This window comes from Anomaloglossus baeobatrachus, chromosome 7 (genome assembly GCF_048569485.1).
Source record: "Anomaloglossus baeobatrachus isolate aAnoBae1 chromosome 7, aAnoBae1.hap1, whole genome shotgun sequence".
NCBI lineage: Eukaryota > Metazoa > Chordata > Amphibia > Anura > Aromobatidae > Anomaloglossus > Anomaloglossus baeobatrachus.
The window spans coordinates 5,904,241-5,920,525 of NC_134359.1; the positions used below are offsets into that span (position 1 = coordinate 5,904,241).

At 57.5% G+C, this 16,285-nt stretch overlaps 1 protein-coding gene across 2 annotated transcripts in view; it reads left to right on the top strand.

Moving 5' to 3' along the window:
* Positions 1–13,047, top strand: part of LOC142244898 (protein mono-ADP-ribosyltransferase PARP14-like) — a 55,699-nt gene extending 42,652 nt beyond the window's left edge. For both annotated transcript variants that reach the window (XM_075316978.1, XM_075316979.1), the window contains 7 exons: positions 2,343–2,405; positions 2,897–3,076; positions 4,140–4,346; positions 9,096–9,716; positions 10,166–10,308; positions 10,443–10,617; positions 11,810–13,047. In XM_075316978.1, coding sequence (XP_075173093.1) covers positions 2,343–2,405; positions 2,897–3,076; positions 4,140–4,346; positions 9,096–9,716; positions 10,166–10,308; positions 10,443–10,617; positions 11,810–12,093 — 1,673 coding nt within the window. In that variant the 3' untranslated portion in view covers positions 12,094–13,047. The remainder of the gene's footprint in view (positions 1–2,342; positions 2,406–2,896; positions 3,077–4,139; positions 4,347–9,095; positions 9,717–10,165; positions 10,309–10,442; positions 10,618–11,809) is intronic.
* Positions 13,048–16,285: the final 3,238 nt, after the last annotated feature.

Sequence of the window (16,285 nt, forward strand, 5' to 3'; positions counted from 1 at the left end):
AAGCTCCACACTAGGCACATACCATCCTTTTCTGGAAGCTGCACACTAGGCACATACCATCCTGTGCTGTAAGCTCCACACTAAGCACATACCATCTTCTGCTGTAAGCTCCACACTAGGCACATACCATCCTGTGCTGTAAGCTCCACACTAGGCACATACCATCCTCTGCTGTAAGCTCCACACTAGGCACATACCATCCTTTGCTGTAAGCTCCACACTAGGCACATACCATCCTTTGCTGTAAGCTCCACACTAGGCACATACCATCCTCTGCTGTAAGCTCCACACTAGGCACATACCATCTTCTGCTGTAAGCTCCACACTAGGCACATACCATCCTCTGCTGTAAGCTCCACACTAGGTACATAACATCCTTTGCTGTAAGCTCCACACTGGGGCACATACTATCCTCTGCTGTAAGCTCCACACTAGGCACATACCATCCTCTGGTGTAAGTTCCACACTAGACACATACCATCCTTTGCTGTAAGCTCCACACTAGGCACATACCATCCTTTGCTGTAAGCTCCACACTAGGCCCATACCATCCTTTGCTGTAAGCTCCACACTAGGCACATACCATCCTGTGCTGTAAGCTCCACATCAGGCACATACCATCCTTTGCTGTAAGCTCCACACTAGGCACATACCATCCTTTGCTATAAGCTCCACACTAGGCACATACCATCCTTTGCTGTAAGCTCCACACTAGGCACATACCATCCTTTTGCTGTAAGCTCCACACTAGGCACATACCATCCTGTGCTATAAGCTCCACATCAGGCACATACCATCCTGTGCTGTAAGCTCCACGCTAGGCACATACCATCCTCTGCTGTAAGCTCCACACTAGGCACATACCATCCTCTGGTATAAGCTCCACACTAGGCATATACCATCTTCTGCTGTAAGCTCCACACTAGGCACATACCATCGTCTGCTGTAAGCTCCACACTAGGCACATACCATCCTCTGGTGTAAGCTCCACACTAGGCATATACCATCTTCTGCTGTAAGCCCCCCACTAGGCACATACCATCCTTTGCTGTAAGCTCCACACTAGGCACATACCATCTTCTGCTGTAAGCTCCACACTAGGCACATACCATCCTTTGCTGTAAGCTCCACACTAGGCACATACCATCCTTTGCTGTAAGCTCCACACTAGGCACATACCATCCTCTGCTGTAAGCTCCACACTAGGCACATACCATCTTCTGCTGTAAGCTCCACACTAGGCACATACCATCCTTTGCTGTAAGCTCCACACTAGGCACATACCATCCTCTGCTGTAAGCTCCACACTAGGCACATACCATCCTTTGCTGTAAGCTCCACACTAGGCACATACCATCCTTTGCTGTAAGCTCCACACTAGGCACATACCATCCTCTGCTGTAAGCTCCACATTAGGCACATACCATCCTTTGTTGTAAGCTCCACACTAGGCACATACCATCCTCTGCTGTAAGCTCCACACTAGGCACATACCATCTTCTGCTGTAAGCTCCACACTAGGCACATACCATCCTTTGCTGTAAGCTCCACACTAGGCACATACCATCCTCTGCTGTAAGCTCCACACTAGGCACATACCATCCTTTGCTGTAAGCTCCACACTAGGCACATACCATCCTTTGCTGTAAGCTCCACACTAGGCACATACCATCCTCTGCTGTAAGCTCCACATTAGGCACATACCATCCTTTGTTGTAAGCTCCACACTAGGCACATACCATCCTCTGCTGTAAGCTCCACATTAGGCACATACCATCCTTTGTTGTAAGCTCCACACTAGGCACATACCATCCTCTGCTGTAAGCTCCACACTAGGCACATACCATCTTCTGCTGTAAGCTCCACACTAGGCACATACCATCCTTTGCTGTAAGCTCCACACTAGGCACATACCATCCTCTGCTGTATGCTCCACATTAGGCACATACCATCCTTTGCTGTAAGCTCCACACTATGCACATACCATCTTCTGCTGTATGCTCCACACTAGGCACATACCATCTTCTGCTGTAAGCTCCACACTAGGCACATACCATCCTTTGCTGTAAGCTCCACACTAGGCACATACCATCCTCTGCTGTATGCTCCACATTAGGCACATACCATCCTTTGCTGTAAGCTCCACACTATGCACATACCATCTTCTGCTGTATGCTCCACACTAGGCACATACCATCCTTTGTTGTAAGCTCCATACTGATCACACAATGCTCTTTGCTGCCCCTTCTGGAGAGTGTTGAGCAGTGCCATCACATACATTTATGGATAGATGCTTCAGAAACTGATGCTGTATAACATTGTTCCTTATTATTTTTTCCCAGGTGTCTCGAAAGCCATTCTAGATGCTGCCGGACCAAGCGTTCAATTAGTTGCCAAAACATTAGGTAAAATCCTGCAGACTGCCTTTACGGCAGCATGTTAAGAATATGTTTCATTCTTCAGACTGTTACACAAGGGTGTGAATTAGGGGTTGCCCACGGTCTGTCCTGCTTGTGTGCGGGGGGCTCATTACACAGCATATATGTGTCATAGTGAGGAGACCCCTAGAATGGTGTCCACTGCAGCCCGGTCATCATGGCCTCCAGGACTGGGGGATCTGCGACACCTTCCCTTTTGCATGGAGGAGACCTGTACCCGTGGAGGGACGGATCAGTCGCAGTGTAGGGTTCTGACACCTCCAGCCTGAGGGGATGATATTTGGGTCTTCTACGCTCTCTGAGCTGTCATGGAGGGAGAAGCGGTTACTGAGCCGTTCCCAGGACCATTGCCGCGGGCAGAGGGATCAATCACGCTTCTTCAGCAGTCGCTTGTGCATATTCTGTGAATGACCCCACAGGTTACTCATTTTTGGTTTTGTGCCTTCTTTTCTCCTCAGGGTCTCAGCCCCACAAGGGTTATGTCATCACAGACTCAGGGAACCTTGCTGGGAGTAGCTGGATCCTCCATGTGTCGGGGCCAAAACAACCAGCAGACATCAAGAAGATCGTCCTGTCCTGTCTGCAGGAGAGCGAGGCACAGCAGGCGGCCGGTGTGGCCTTCCCGGCTCTGGGGACAGGTACGACATGGCCCAGGCACTGACCGGGGACCCTCAGCGTGGGGTCTCATACACCGATGTTCTGCACATTGCCCCACATATGACATGGTCCAGGCGCTGCGCCCGCAAATGACATGGTCCAGGTGCTGCGCCCGCATATGACATGGTCCAGGCGCTGCACCCGCATATAACATGTTCCAGGCACTGCACCCGCATATAACATGGTCCAGGCGCTGACCGGGGACCCTCAGCGTGGGGTCTCATACACCGATGTTCTGCACATTGCCCCGCATATGACATGGTCCAGGCGCTGCACCCGCATATGACATGGTCCAGGCTCTGCACCCGCATATGACATGGTCCAGGCGCTGCACCCGCATATGACATGGTCCAGGCGCTGCACCCGCATATGACATGGTCCAGGCGCTGGACCCCCATATGACATGGTCCAGGTGCTGCACCCCCATATGACGTGGTCCAGGCGCTGCACCCTCATATGACGTGGTCCAGGCGCCACACCCCCATATGACATGGTCCAGGCGCTGCACCCCCATATGACATGTTCCAGGCGCAGAACCCCTATATGACATTGTCTAGGCGCTGCACCCCCATATGACATGGTCCAGGTGCTGCACCCCCATATGACATGGTCCAGGCGCTGCACCCCCATATGACATGGTCCAGGCGCTGCACCCCCCATATGACATGGCCCAGGCGTTGCACCCCCATATGACATGGTCCAGGTGCTGCACCCCCATATGACATGGTCCAGGTGCTGCACCTCCATATGACATGGTCCAGGTGTTGCACCCCCATATGACATGGTCCAGGTGCTGCACCCTCATATGACATGGTCCAGGCGCTGCACCCCCCATATGACATGGTCCAGGCGTTGCACCCCCATATCCATTGGTTCCATACATACACAGGCCCCTTCTGGTGGATTCTTTATGATGGCATGATGGTATACTGCCCCTCCAGCGACTCCGGGTCTCCGCCGTTCTGCCTCCGGGCTGTCCGCCATACTCCCAGAGATGCAGACATAGCCCAGGGCCGCGCAGTCACTGTTTTTCTGTTCCTCCAGGGGCAGGTGGACTGGCAGCGGCGGTGGTGGGCGATGGCATCCTAGGCGCGGTGATGGATTTCATCAGTGCGGGGTCAGCGAGGTCCGTTCAGATGGTGAAGGTGGTGATATTCCAGCAGCAGATGCTGAACGACTTCTACATGAGCATGAAGAAGATGGAGGGGACGCCGCTGCCTGCGCCAAAATCACTATTCAACAGACTAACCGGTGAGTGCGGCTTATAGGGAGTGTGGGGGGATGGGGCGAACTGCACATCAGGGTCACAGGGGGCTCAGGACCAATGTCAGGGGATGCAGTAAAGCAAGGTGCTGCTCAGTAGATGGGGGCACTTACTTTATAGATTTCCTATTAATGACAAATTCAGACAGACCCTTCCTACCTAAAAGTGGCCACAAATAAAAACCCTCGTCCCCCCCCCCCCTTCCCCCGCACCGGCACCGCTCCGTCACTAGTACTGAATGGTCCCCAGTCTTTTTGTGTTTCTTTTTGCTCTGGTGGATTTTGTGCCGATCTTATGAAAATAGCGCAGAATGTTTCATTTCATTATTTTTGCCATTTTGCGTCTTTTTCAGACGACTTCAGCCTCTAAAGGCCCCGTTACACGCTACGATTTATCTGACGATGGCGTCGGGCTCACGGTTTTAGTGACGCACTTCCGGCATCGCTAGCGACGTCGTTGCGTGTGACACCAAAGAGCGACTCCGAACGATCGCAAATAGGGTGAAAATCGTTGATCGTTGACACGTCGTTCAGTTTCAAACTATTGTTCGTCGTTTGGATCGCAGCAGACATATTGCTACGTCTGACACCCTGCCAGCGACGAACAACAGCTACACGACCGCCTTGGTCAAACAATATATATCGCTGAACGATGTAGCGTCGTTTGTGAGATCGCTACGTGTGACCGCCACAAAACGACCTATGAGCGATCTCGGCAAATCGTAACAATGATCTGGGCATGTCACATGGCTAACGAGATCGCTAACGATATCGTTGTGTGTAAAGCAGCCTTTAGACTTGTGAGTATTCAAAGCTCTGCAGTCTCCTCACCTCCTAGTTTCTGGGGGGAAGCCTCTCCTCCCCGAGTGACATCTCTGCAGTCTCCTCACCTCCTGGTTTCTGGGGGGCGGCCTCTCCTCCCCGAGTGACATCTCTGCAGTCTCCTCACCTCCTGGTTTCTGGGGGGCGGCCTCTCCTCCCCGAGTGACATCTCTGCAGTCTCCTCACCTCCTGGTTTCTGGGGGGAAGCCTCTCCTCCCCGAGTGACATCTCTGCAGTCTCCTCACTTTCTGGTGTCTGGGGGGCGGCCTCTCCTCCCCGAGTGATCGCTCTGCAGTCTCCTCACCTCCCGATTTCTGGGGGGGGGGGAACTCTCTTTCCCAAGTAATAGCTCTGCAGTCTCCTCACCTCCTGGTTTCTGGGGGGCGGCCTGTCCTCCCCGAGTGATAGCTCTGCAGTCTCCTCACCTTCTGGTTTCTGGGGGGAAGCCTCTCTTCCCCAAGTAATAGCTCTGCAGTCTCCTCACCTCCTGATTTCTGGGGGGGGCTCTCTTCCCTGAGTGATAGCTCTGCAGTCCCCTCACCTCCTGGTTTCTGGGGGAAAGCCTGTCCTCCCCGAGTGATAGCTCTGCAATCTCCTCACCTCCTGGTTTCTGGGGGGCGGCCTCTCCTCCCTGAGTGATAGCTCTGAAGTCTCCTCCCCTCCTGGTTTCTGGGGGGGCGGCCTCTCCTCCCCGAGTGACATCTCTGCATTCTCCTCACCTCCTGGTTTCTGGGGGAAAGGCTGTCCTCCCCGAGTGATAGCTCTGCAGTCTCCTCACCTCCTGGTTTCTAGGGGGCGGCCTCTCCTCCATGAGTGATAGCTCTGCAGTCTCCTCACCTCCTGATTTCTGGGGGGGCTCTCTTCCCCGAGTGATAGCTCTGCAGTCTCCTCACCTCCTGGTTTCTGGGGGGCGGCCTCTCCTCCATGAGTGATAGCTCTGCAGTCTCCTCACCTCCTGGTTTCTGGGGGGGCGGCCTCTCCTCCCCGAGTGACATCTCTGCATTCTCCTCACCTCCTGGTTTCTGGGGGAAAGGCTGTCCTCCCCGAGTGATAGCTCTGCAGTCTCCTCACCTCCTGGTTTCTGGGGGGCGGCCTCTCCTCCATGAGTGATAGCTCTGCAGTCTCCTCACCCCCTGATTTCTGGGGGGGCTCTCTTCCCCGAGTGATAGCTCTGCAGTCTCCTCACCTCCTGGTTTCTGGGGGGCGGCCTCTCCTCCATGAGTGATAGCTCTGCAGTCTCCTCACCTCCTGGTTTCTGGGGGGCGGCCTCTCCTCCATGAGTGATAGCTCTGCAGTCTCCTCACCTCCTGGTTTCTGGGGGGGCGGCCTCTCCTCCCCGAGTGACATCTCTGCATTCTCCTCACCTCCTGGTTTCTGGGGGAAAGGCTGTCCTCCCCGAGTGATAGCTCTGCAGTCTCCTCACCTCCTGGTTTCTGGGGGGCGGCCTCTCCTCCATGAGTGATAGCTCTGCAGTCTCCTCACCTCCTGATTTCTGGGGGGGCTCTCTTCCCCGAGTGATAGCTCTGCAGTCTCCTCACCTCCTGGTTTCTGGGGGGCGGCCTCTCCTCCCTGAGTGATAGCTCTACAGTCTCCTCACCTCCTGGTTTCTGGGGGGCGGCCTCTCCTCCATGAGTGATAGCTCTGCAGTCTCCTCACCTCCTGGTTTCTGGGGGGGCGGCCTCTCCTCCCCGAGTGACATCTCTGCATTCTCCTCACCTCCTGGTTTCTGGGGGAAAGGCTGTCCTCCCCGAGTGATAGCTCTGCAGTCTCCTCACCTCCTGGTATCTGGGGGGCGGCCTCTCCTCCATGAGTGATAGCTCTGCAGTCTCCTCACCTCCTGATTTCTGGGGGGGCTCTCTTCCCCGAGTGATAGCTCTGCAGTCTCCTCACCTCCTGGTTTCTGGGGGGCGGCCTCTCCTCCCTGAGTGATAGCTCTACAGTCTCCTCACCTCCTGGTTTCTGGGGGGTGGCCTCTCCTCCATGAGTGATAGCTCTGCAGTCTCCTCACATCCTGGTTTCTGGGGGGCGGCCTCTCCTCCCCGAGTGATAGCTCTGCAGTCTCCTCACCTCCTGGTTTCTGGGGGGCGGCCTCTCCTCCCTGAGTGATAGCTCTACAGTCTCCTCACCTCCTGGTTTCTGGGGGGCGGCCTCTCCTCCATGAGTGATAGCTCTGCAGTCTCCTCACCTCCTGGTTTCTGGGGGGCGGCCTCTCCTCCCCGAGTGATCGCTCTGCAGTCTCCTCACCTCCTGGTTTCTGGGGGGTGGCCTCTCCTCCCCGAGTGACCGATCTGCAGTCTCCTCACCGCCTGGTTTCTGGGGGGCGGCCTCTCCTCCATGAGTGACCGCTCTGCAGTCTCCTCACATCCTGGTTTCTGGGGGGTGGCCTCTCCTCCCCGAGTGACCGATCTGCAGTCTCCTCACCTCCTGGTTTCTGGGGGCGGCCTCTCCTCCCCGAGTGACCGATCTGCAGTCTCCTCACCTCCTGGTTTCTGGGGGGCGGCCTCTCCTCCATGAGTGATATCTCTGCAGTGTCCTCACCTCCTGGTTTCTGGAGGGCGGCCTCTCCTCCCTGAGTGACCGCTCTGCAGTCTCCTCACTTCCTGGTTTCTGGGAGGCGGCCTCTCCTCCATGAGTGACCGATCTGCAGTCTCCTCACCTCCTGGTTTCTGGGGGGCGGCCTCTCCTCCCCGAGTGACCGATCTGCAGTCTCCTCACCTCCTGGTTTCTGGGGGGCGGCCTCTCCTCCATGAGTGATATCTCTGCAGTGTCCTCACCTCCTGGTTTCTGGGGGGCGGCCTCTCCTCCCCGAGTGACCGCTCTGCAGTCTCTTCACCTCCTGGTTTCTGGGGGGCGGCCTCTCCTCCCCGAGTGACCGATCTGCAGTCTCCTCACCTTCTGGTTTCTGGGGGGCGGCCTCTCCTCCCCGAGTGACCGATCTGCAGTCTCCTCACCTCCTGGTTTCTGGGGGGCGGCCTCTCCTCCCCGAGTGACCGATCTGCAGTCTCCTCACCTCCTGGTTTCTGGGGGGCGGCCTCTCCTCCCCGAGTGACCGATCTACAGTCTCCTCACCTCCTGGTTTCTGGGGGGCGGCCTCTCCTCCATGAGTGATATCTCTGCAGTGTCCTCACCTCCTGGTTTCTGGGGGGCGGCCTCTGCTCCCCGAGTGACCGCTCTGCAGTCTCTTCACCTCCTGGTTTCTGGGGGGCGGCCTCTCCTCCCCGAGTGACCGCTCTGCAGTCTCCACACCTCCTGGTGTCTGGGGGGCGGCCTCTCCTCCCCGAGTGACCGATCTGCAGTCTCCTCACCTCCTGGTTTCTGGGGGGCGGCCTCTCCTCCCCGAGTGACCTCTCTACAGTCTCCTCACTTCCTGGTTTCTGGGGGGCGGCCTCTCCTCCCCGAGTGACCGATCTGCAGTCTCCTCACCTCCTGGTTTCTGGGGGGCGGCCTCTCCTCCCCGAGTGACCGATCTGCAGTCTCCTCACCTCCTGGTTTCTGGGGGGCGGCCTCTCCTCCCCGAGTGACAGCTTTGATGAATAGATAATCAGGAGATATAAGATGAGGAATCAGCCCCTTGGTGTTTTAGATCTTTGCCATTTTCAAGGCCTCTGCTTGTTGTCAGTGAGTGGAAAGATTCATCTTTCAGAGGCTGAGCCAATCCTTCTCTCAGCTGAGGACTTGTGTCAGTGTGGACAATTGTCACAAACCCTCAGCTGAGAGACAGGTCAGGACGGGGCGAGGACACGCATGTATCCATGCACTGAGAGCATGCATAGATTGTGGAGCTGGAGATTGCAGTTATGGAGTGGACGCCGGTCCTTTAACAATGGTGAGGGGCTGTCTGATACCCCGGGTTTTCAGGACGGGCACTTTCCTTCTGGTGGTGACTCTTCTCTTCTCTTCTTTCCTCATCTTCAGCCCTTTTTCGAGTCCCCACCTTCCTGCGGCCCACGATCCAGAAGAAGCCGGTGCAGAAGCTGACGGCCTTCCAGCTCCTGGACAACATCGATCCAGTGGTCTTCAGCCTGTGCTCGGACAACCAGGAGAAGATCGACCAGACCAAGCAGTGGCTACAGAAGCAGATCGAACAGGAGCAGATGGAGACCACGCTGACAGACGAGAGTGTCGTCGAGCTGGAGGACAGCGAATACCAAAAAATACTCACCCTCCAGAAAAGGCTCCAGGTCTCCGTAGTCTACCGCCCGCCCGACCCTTCCATCCACATCTCCGGCCTCACCCGCGACGTTTACGTTGCCTCCAACGAGATCCAGAAGATTGTGAATTGTGTAAAGGACCGAAAAAGCCGAGAGCGGGCGGCAGAGCTGACCGCCAACCTGGTGGAGTGGAGACACCAGCAAGGATCCAACATGGTGGCGTTCCACGACATGGCGAACCTGGAGCTGGAGGAGGCAAGGAATGCAAGTAAGACCAGTGTCACCGTCCAGAGCCGGAACCAGAGGATAACCGTAGACCCAAAGAACCTAACGGCCACCGACAGACATGGAAACCAGATCGCCATAGAGCGGGTCCTGAAACACGGTAACGACACATCACCACTGATCTCATGTCTGGTCACATGTCATTATACCAGTGATGTTATCACTGGGGCGGGACAGTAGTATAAGGGGTGTGGGCTCACATCTGGTCACATGTCATTATACCAGTGATGTCATCACTGGGGTGGGGCTCTATATAAGGGGTGTGGCCTCATGTTTGGTCACATGTCATTATATCTATCAGTGATGTCATGACTGGGGGCGGGGCTGTATATAAGGGGTGTGGCCTCATGTCTGATCACATTACATGAGGAGTGGATCCTTATCACAGTCTTGCAGATAATTGTGACAATGTGTCAGGACAGGAGGGTTTTGTGCGGAGATTTCTGTCGTCTTGTTGGTCAGAGCTGTGGTTGGAGGATGTCCCTCCTCGGTGACGGCCGCAGGGACCGCTGGCTTCTCGTCCTGCACTGACCACATGTTTTATATTAGAGGAGACGTCTCTGAAGTTACCGGACCACTGGCAGCCGATGAATTCCGTGCCGGTGATGGAGGTGGACGTCCCGGCCGCTTCCGCTGAATATTTAGAGGTGCAGCAGCTGTTTGTACAAACATGTCACAACCAAATACAAAAGGTAAGAGGACGCCGGGCGGTGCGGACGCCGCTGATCCTGGGAACCACACTCACATATGAGGAGGATGTTCCCGGGATCTCGGGGATCCCTCTGCTCAGACTCTGCGCTGTTCTGATCATCTGTTCTTTCCTCAGATCCAGAGGGTTCAGAACCAGAATCTGTGGCTGAATTACCAGATAAAGAAGCAGAGCATCGAGGCGAAGAACAGAACTGCCACCAGCGAGAGGCGGCTCTTCCACGGGACCGACCTCAAGTCCATCCAACACATCAACCGCAACGGGTTCAACAGGAGCTACGCCGGCCGAAACGGTGAGGAGTGAGCGCCGAGCATAAAGCACTGTGAGGTGCCCCGCAAAAATACTGCCCTGCCGGCGGCACTGCAGAAATATCACCCTGCTGGGTACCCCTAGACGTACTGCACTGCCGGGGGCACCCTTGAAATATCGCCCTGCTGGGGGCACCCCAGAAATATTACCCTGCTGTGTACCCCAGAAATATCGCACTGCTGGGGGCACCCCAGAAACACCACATTGTCGCTCTGCATCCAGCCTGCTGTGGCTCTGTGCCCGGCCTGTTGTAGCTTTGTGTCCGGCCTGTTGTGGCTCTGCATCCCGCCTGTTGTGGCTCTGCGTCCCGCCTGTTGTGGCTCTGCGTCCCGCCTGTTGTGGCTCTGCGTCCCGCCTGTTGTGGCTCTGCGTCCCGCCTGTTGTGGCTCTGCGTCCCGCCTGTTGTGGCTCTGCGTCCCGCCTGTTGTGGCTCTGCGTCCGGCCCGTTGCGGCTCTGTGTCCGGCCCGTTGCAGCTCTGTGTCCGGGCCATTATGGTTCTACGTCCAGCCCGGTGTCGGTGTCTCACTGCATCCAGCCCTGTGTTGCTCTTTACCCTACCTGCTATCTCATCGTGTCCAGCCCAGTGTCTCGATGCATCCGGCCCTGTGTTGTTCTTTGTCCTGCCTGTTGTCTCGCTGTGTCCCCCCCACTGTCTCGCCGTGTCCTGCCTGTTGTCTCGCCGTGTCCTGCCTGTTGTCTCGCCGTGTCCTGCCTGTTGTCTCGCCGTGTCCTGCCTGTTGTCTCGCCGTGTCCTGCCTGTTGTCTCGCCGTGTCCTGCCTGTTGTCTCGCCGTGTCCTGCCTGTTGTCTCGCCATGTCCTGCCTGTTGTCTCGCCGTGTCCTGCCTGTTGTCTCGCCGTGTCCCCCCCACTGTCTCGCCGTGTCCTGTCTGTTGTCTCGCCGTGTCCTGTCTGTTGTCTCGCCGTGTCCTGTCTGTTGTCTCGCCGTGTCCTGTCTGTTGTCTCGCCGTGTCCTGTCTGTTGTCTCGCCGTGTCCTGTCTGTTGTCTCGCCGTGTCCTGCCTGTTGTCTCGCCGTGTCCTGCCTGTTGTCTCGCTGTGTCCCCCCGCTGTCTCACTTTGTCCGGTTCGGGCGATGTCTCACCATGTCAGGGTAATTTCCTCCAGTCTCATGCGTGCAGTTGTGATTTGCTCACTCTCGTTTTGTCTCCTCGCAGCCGCCATGTATGGAAACGGAACATACTTTGCTGTGGCCGCCAGTTACTCTGCCCAGCGCTTCTCTCCAGCTGATGCCAGTGGCCAGAAGCACCTGTATCTGGCCCGTGTCCTGACCGGAGAGTTCTGTGGCGGACGGTCGGGGATGTTGGCTCCGCCAGCCAAGAGCGCATCGAACATGACGGACTTGTACGACTCTGTCACCGACAACCCAGCCAGGCCCTCCATGTTCATCATATTCAATGACATCCAGGCGTACCCAGAGTACCACGTCACCTTCTCCTGAGCAGCCGCCATATACAAGGGGGCATCATGGACCCCGCGGCCACATCCTGCAGGGACACTTCAGCCAGCGCCACCAGGACTCTGAGGGCTGCACGTTTCTGATTCCTATATCCTAGTTCTTCATGGCAACCTGCATTTAGGAATTACCTGAACTCTCTCCTCTCTGGTGCTTGCTCTGCTCCCTTCTCCTCTCTGGTGCTTGCTCTCCTCTCTGGTGCTTGCTCTGCTCCCTTCTCCTCTCTGGTGCTTGCTCTGCTCCCTTCTCCTCTCTGGTGCTTGCTCTGCTCCCTTCTCCTCTCTGGTGCTTGCTCTGCTCCCTTCTCCTCTCTGGTACTTGCTCTGCTCCCTTCTCCTCTCTGGTACTTGCTCTGCTCCCTTCTCCTCTCTGGTGCTTGCTCTGCTCCCTTCTCCTCTCTGGTGCTTGCTCTGCTCCCTTCTCCTCTCTGGTGCTTGCTCTGCTCCCTTCTCCTCTCTGGTGCTTGCTCTGCTCCCTTCTCCTCTCTGGTACTTGCTCTGCTCCCTTCTCCTCTCTGGTACTTGCTCTGCTCCCTTCTCCTCTCTGGTGCTTGCTCTGCTCCCTTCTCCTCTCTGGTGCTTGCTCTGCTCCCTTCTCCTCTCTGGTGCTTGCTCTGCTCCCTTCTCCTCTCTGGTGCTTGCTCTGCTCCCTTCTCCTCTCTGGTGCTTGCTCTGCTCCCTTCTCCTCTCTGGTGCTTGCTCTGCTCCCTTCTCCTCTCTGGTGCTTGCTCTGCTCCCTTCTCCTCTCTGGTGCTTGCTCTGCTCCCTTCTCCTCTCTGGTACTTGCTCTGCTCCCTTCTCCTCTCTGGTGCTTGCTCTGCTCCCTTCTCCTCTCTGGTGCTTGCTCTGCTCCCTTCTCCTCTCTGGTGCTTGCTCTGCTCCCTTCTCCTCTCTGGTGCTTGCTCTGCTCCCTTCTCCTCTCTGGTGCTTGCTCTGCTCCCTTCTCCTCTCTGGTGCTTGCTCTGCTCCCTTCTCCTCTCTGGTGCTTGTTGTGCACTCTTCTCCTCTCTGGGGCTTCTTGTGCACCCTTCTCCTCTCTGGGGGGGCTCGTGGGGTTCTGGCTGGGGGTACACATGAGCTGTGGGTGTACATGGGGGGGGTCGTGGGTCCTGGCAGGGCGTACACACGAGCTGTGGGTGTACATGGGGGGGCTCGTGGGTCCTGGCTGGGGGTACACATGAGCTGTGGGTGTATATGGGGGGGCTCGTGGGTCCTGGCAGGGGGTACACACGGGCTGTCTGTGTACATGGGGGGCTCGTGGGTCCTGGCTGGGGGTACACATGAGCTGTGGGTGTATATGGGGGGGCTCGTGGGTCCTGGCAGGGGGTACACACGGGCTGTCTGTGTACATGGGGGGGCTCGTGGGTCCTGGCAGGGGGTACACACGAGCAGATAGAAGCTGCTGTATGGACGGACACTGGAAACTGCCAGATCCTGAAGCCACAGGAGGGAGGTGAGAGCTGAGCCGCAGAGCTTACAGTCATGTGCATGGGTCTCTGCTGGTCCTCTCGGGTGCAGGACACCCTCCTCTCTGATCACCGGATATCACCGCCTTATACAGATGTCCTATTCTTACTGCCAGTCTGTTACTGCTCCGCCAACACACTGTGACGATGTGCAATATTTCAATAAAGTCTATGCAGCCTGAATGAGTGGTGAATAGCGTCCATCACAGCAGACCACTGCCCTCACACCCTGGAAATAGCGCCTCCTCGGAGCGGGAGGACACTGCGGGTACTGACGAGATATCCAATAATCACTGGAGATGAGCGCAGGGAAGTATAAGAACTGAAAAGCGGCAAGTAACATCCAGCAATGCAATCGCGGCCTTGTAATGTGACAGCCGCCTCCTGGTACATGGCGCTAGGCAGCACAGCAGCAGTGGTGACAGCCGCCTCCTGGTACACGGCGCTAGGCAGCACAGCAGCAGTGGTGACAGCCGCCTCCTGGTACATGGCTCTAGGCAGCACAGCAGCAGTGGTGACAGCCGCCTCCTGGTACACGGTGCTAGGCAGCACAGCAGCAGTGGTGACAGCCGCCTCCTGGTACATGGCTCTAGGCAGCACAGCAGCAGTGGTGACAGCCGCCTCCTGGTACACGGTGCTAGGCAGCACAGCAGCAGTGGTGACAGCCGCCCCCTGGTACATGGCGCTAGGCAGCACAGCAGCAGTGGTGACAGCCGCCTCCTGGTACATGGCGCTAGGCAGCACAGCAGCAGTGGTGACAGCCGCCTCCTGGTACATGGCGCTAGGCAGCACAGCAGCAGTGGTGACAGCCGCCCCCTGGTACATGGCGCTAGGCAGCACGGCAGCAGTGGTGACAGCCGCCTCCTGGTACACGGTGTTAGGCAGCACAGCAGCAGTGGTGACAGCCGCCTCCTGGTACATGGCGCTAGGCAGCACAGCAGCAGTGGTGGCAGCCGCCTCCTGGTACATGGCTCTAGGCAGCACAGCAGCAGTAGTGACAGCCGCCTCCTGGTACATGGCTCTAGGCAGCACAGCAGCAGTGGTGACAGCCGCCTCCTGGTACATGGCTCTAGGCAGCACAGCAGCAGTGGTGACAGCCGTCTCCTGGTACATGGCGCTAGGCAGCACGGCAGCATTAGTGACAGCCGCCTCCTGGTACATGGCTCTAGGCAGCACAGCAGCAGTGGTGACAGCCGCCCCCTGGTACATGGCGCTAGGCAGCACAGCAGCAGTGGTGACAGCCGCCCCCTGGTACATGGCTCTAGGCAGCACAGCAGCAGTGGTGGCAGCCGCCTCCTGGTACATGGCGCTAGGCAGCACAGCAGCAGTGGTGACAGCCGCCTCCTGGTACATGGTGCTAGGCAGCACAGCAGCAGTGGTGACAGCCGCCCCCTGGTACATGGCACTAGGCAGCACAGCAGCAGTGGTGGCAGCCGCCTCCTGGTACATGGCTTTAGGCAGCACAGCAGCAGTGGTGACAGCCGCCTCCTGGTACACGGTGTTAGGCAGCACAGCAGCAGTGGTGGCAGCCGCCTCCTGGTACATGGCTTTAGGCAGCACAGCAGCAGTGGTGACAGCCGCCTCCTGGTACATGGCGCTAGGCAGCACAGCAGCAGTGGTGACAGCCGCCTCCTGGTACATGGCGCTAGGCAGCACAGCAGCAGTGGTGGCAGCCGCCTCCTGGTACATGGCTCTAGGCAGCACAGCAGCAGTAGTGACAGCCGCCTCCTGGTACATGGCGCTAGGCAGCACAGCAGCAGTGCTGACAGCCGCCTCCTGGTACATGGCGCTAGGCAGCACAGCAGCAGTGGTGACAGCCGCCTCCTGGTACATGGCGCTAGGCAGCACGGCAGCAGTAGTGACAGCCGCCTCCTGGTACATGGCTCTAGGCAGCACAGCAGCAGTGGTGACAGCCGCCTCCTGGTACACAGCGCTAGGAAGCACAGCAGCAGTGGTGGCAGCCGCCTCCTGGTACATGGCTCTAGGCAGCACAGCAGCAGTGGTGACAGCCGCCACCTGGTACATGGCTCTAGGCAGCACAGCAGCAGTGGTGACAGCCGCCTCCTGGTACATGGCTCTAGGCAGCACAGCAGCAGTGGTGACAGCCGCCTCCTGGTACATGGCTCTAGGCAGCACAGCAGCAGTGGTGACAGCCGCCACCTGGTACATGGCTTTAGGCAGCACAGCAGCAGTGGTGACAGCCGCCTCCTGGTACATGGCTCTAGGCAGCACAGCAGCAGTGGTGGCAGCCGCCTCCTGGTACATGGCGCTAGGCAGCACGGCAGCAGTAGTGACAGCCGCCTCCTGGTACATGGTGCTAGGTAGCACAGCAGCAGTGGTGACAGCCGCCTCCTGGTACATGGCTCTAGGCAGCACAGCAGCAGTGGTGACAGCCGCCTCCTGGTACATGGCGCTAGGCAGCACAGCAGCAGTGGTGACAGCCGCCTCCTGGTACATGGCTCTAGGCAGCACAGCAGCAGTGGTGACAGCCGCCTCATGGTACATGGCGCTAGGCAGCACGGCAGCAGTGGTGACAGCCACCTCCTGGTACATGGCGCTAGGCAGCACAGGAGCAGTGGTGACAGCCGCCTCCTGGTACACGGTGCTAGGCAGCACGGCAGCAGTGGTGACAGCCGCCACCTGGTACACGGTGCTAGGCAGCACAGTAGCAGTGGTGACAGCCGCCTCCTGGTACATGGCGCTAGGCAGCAC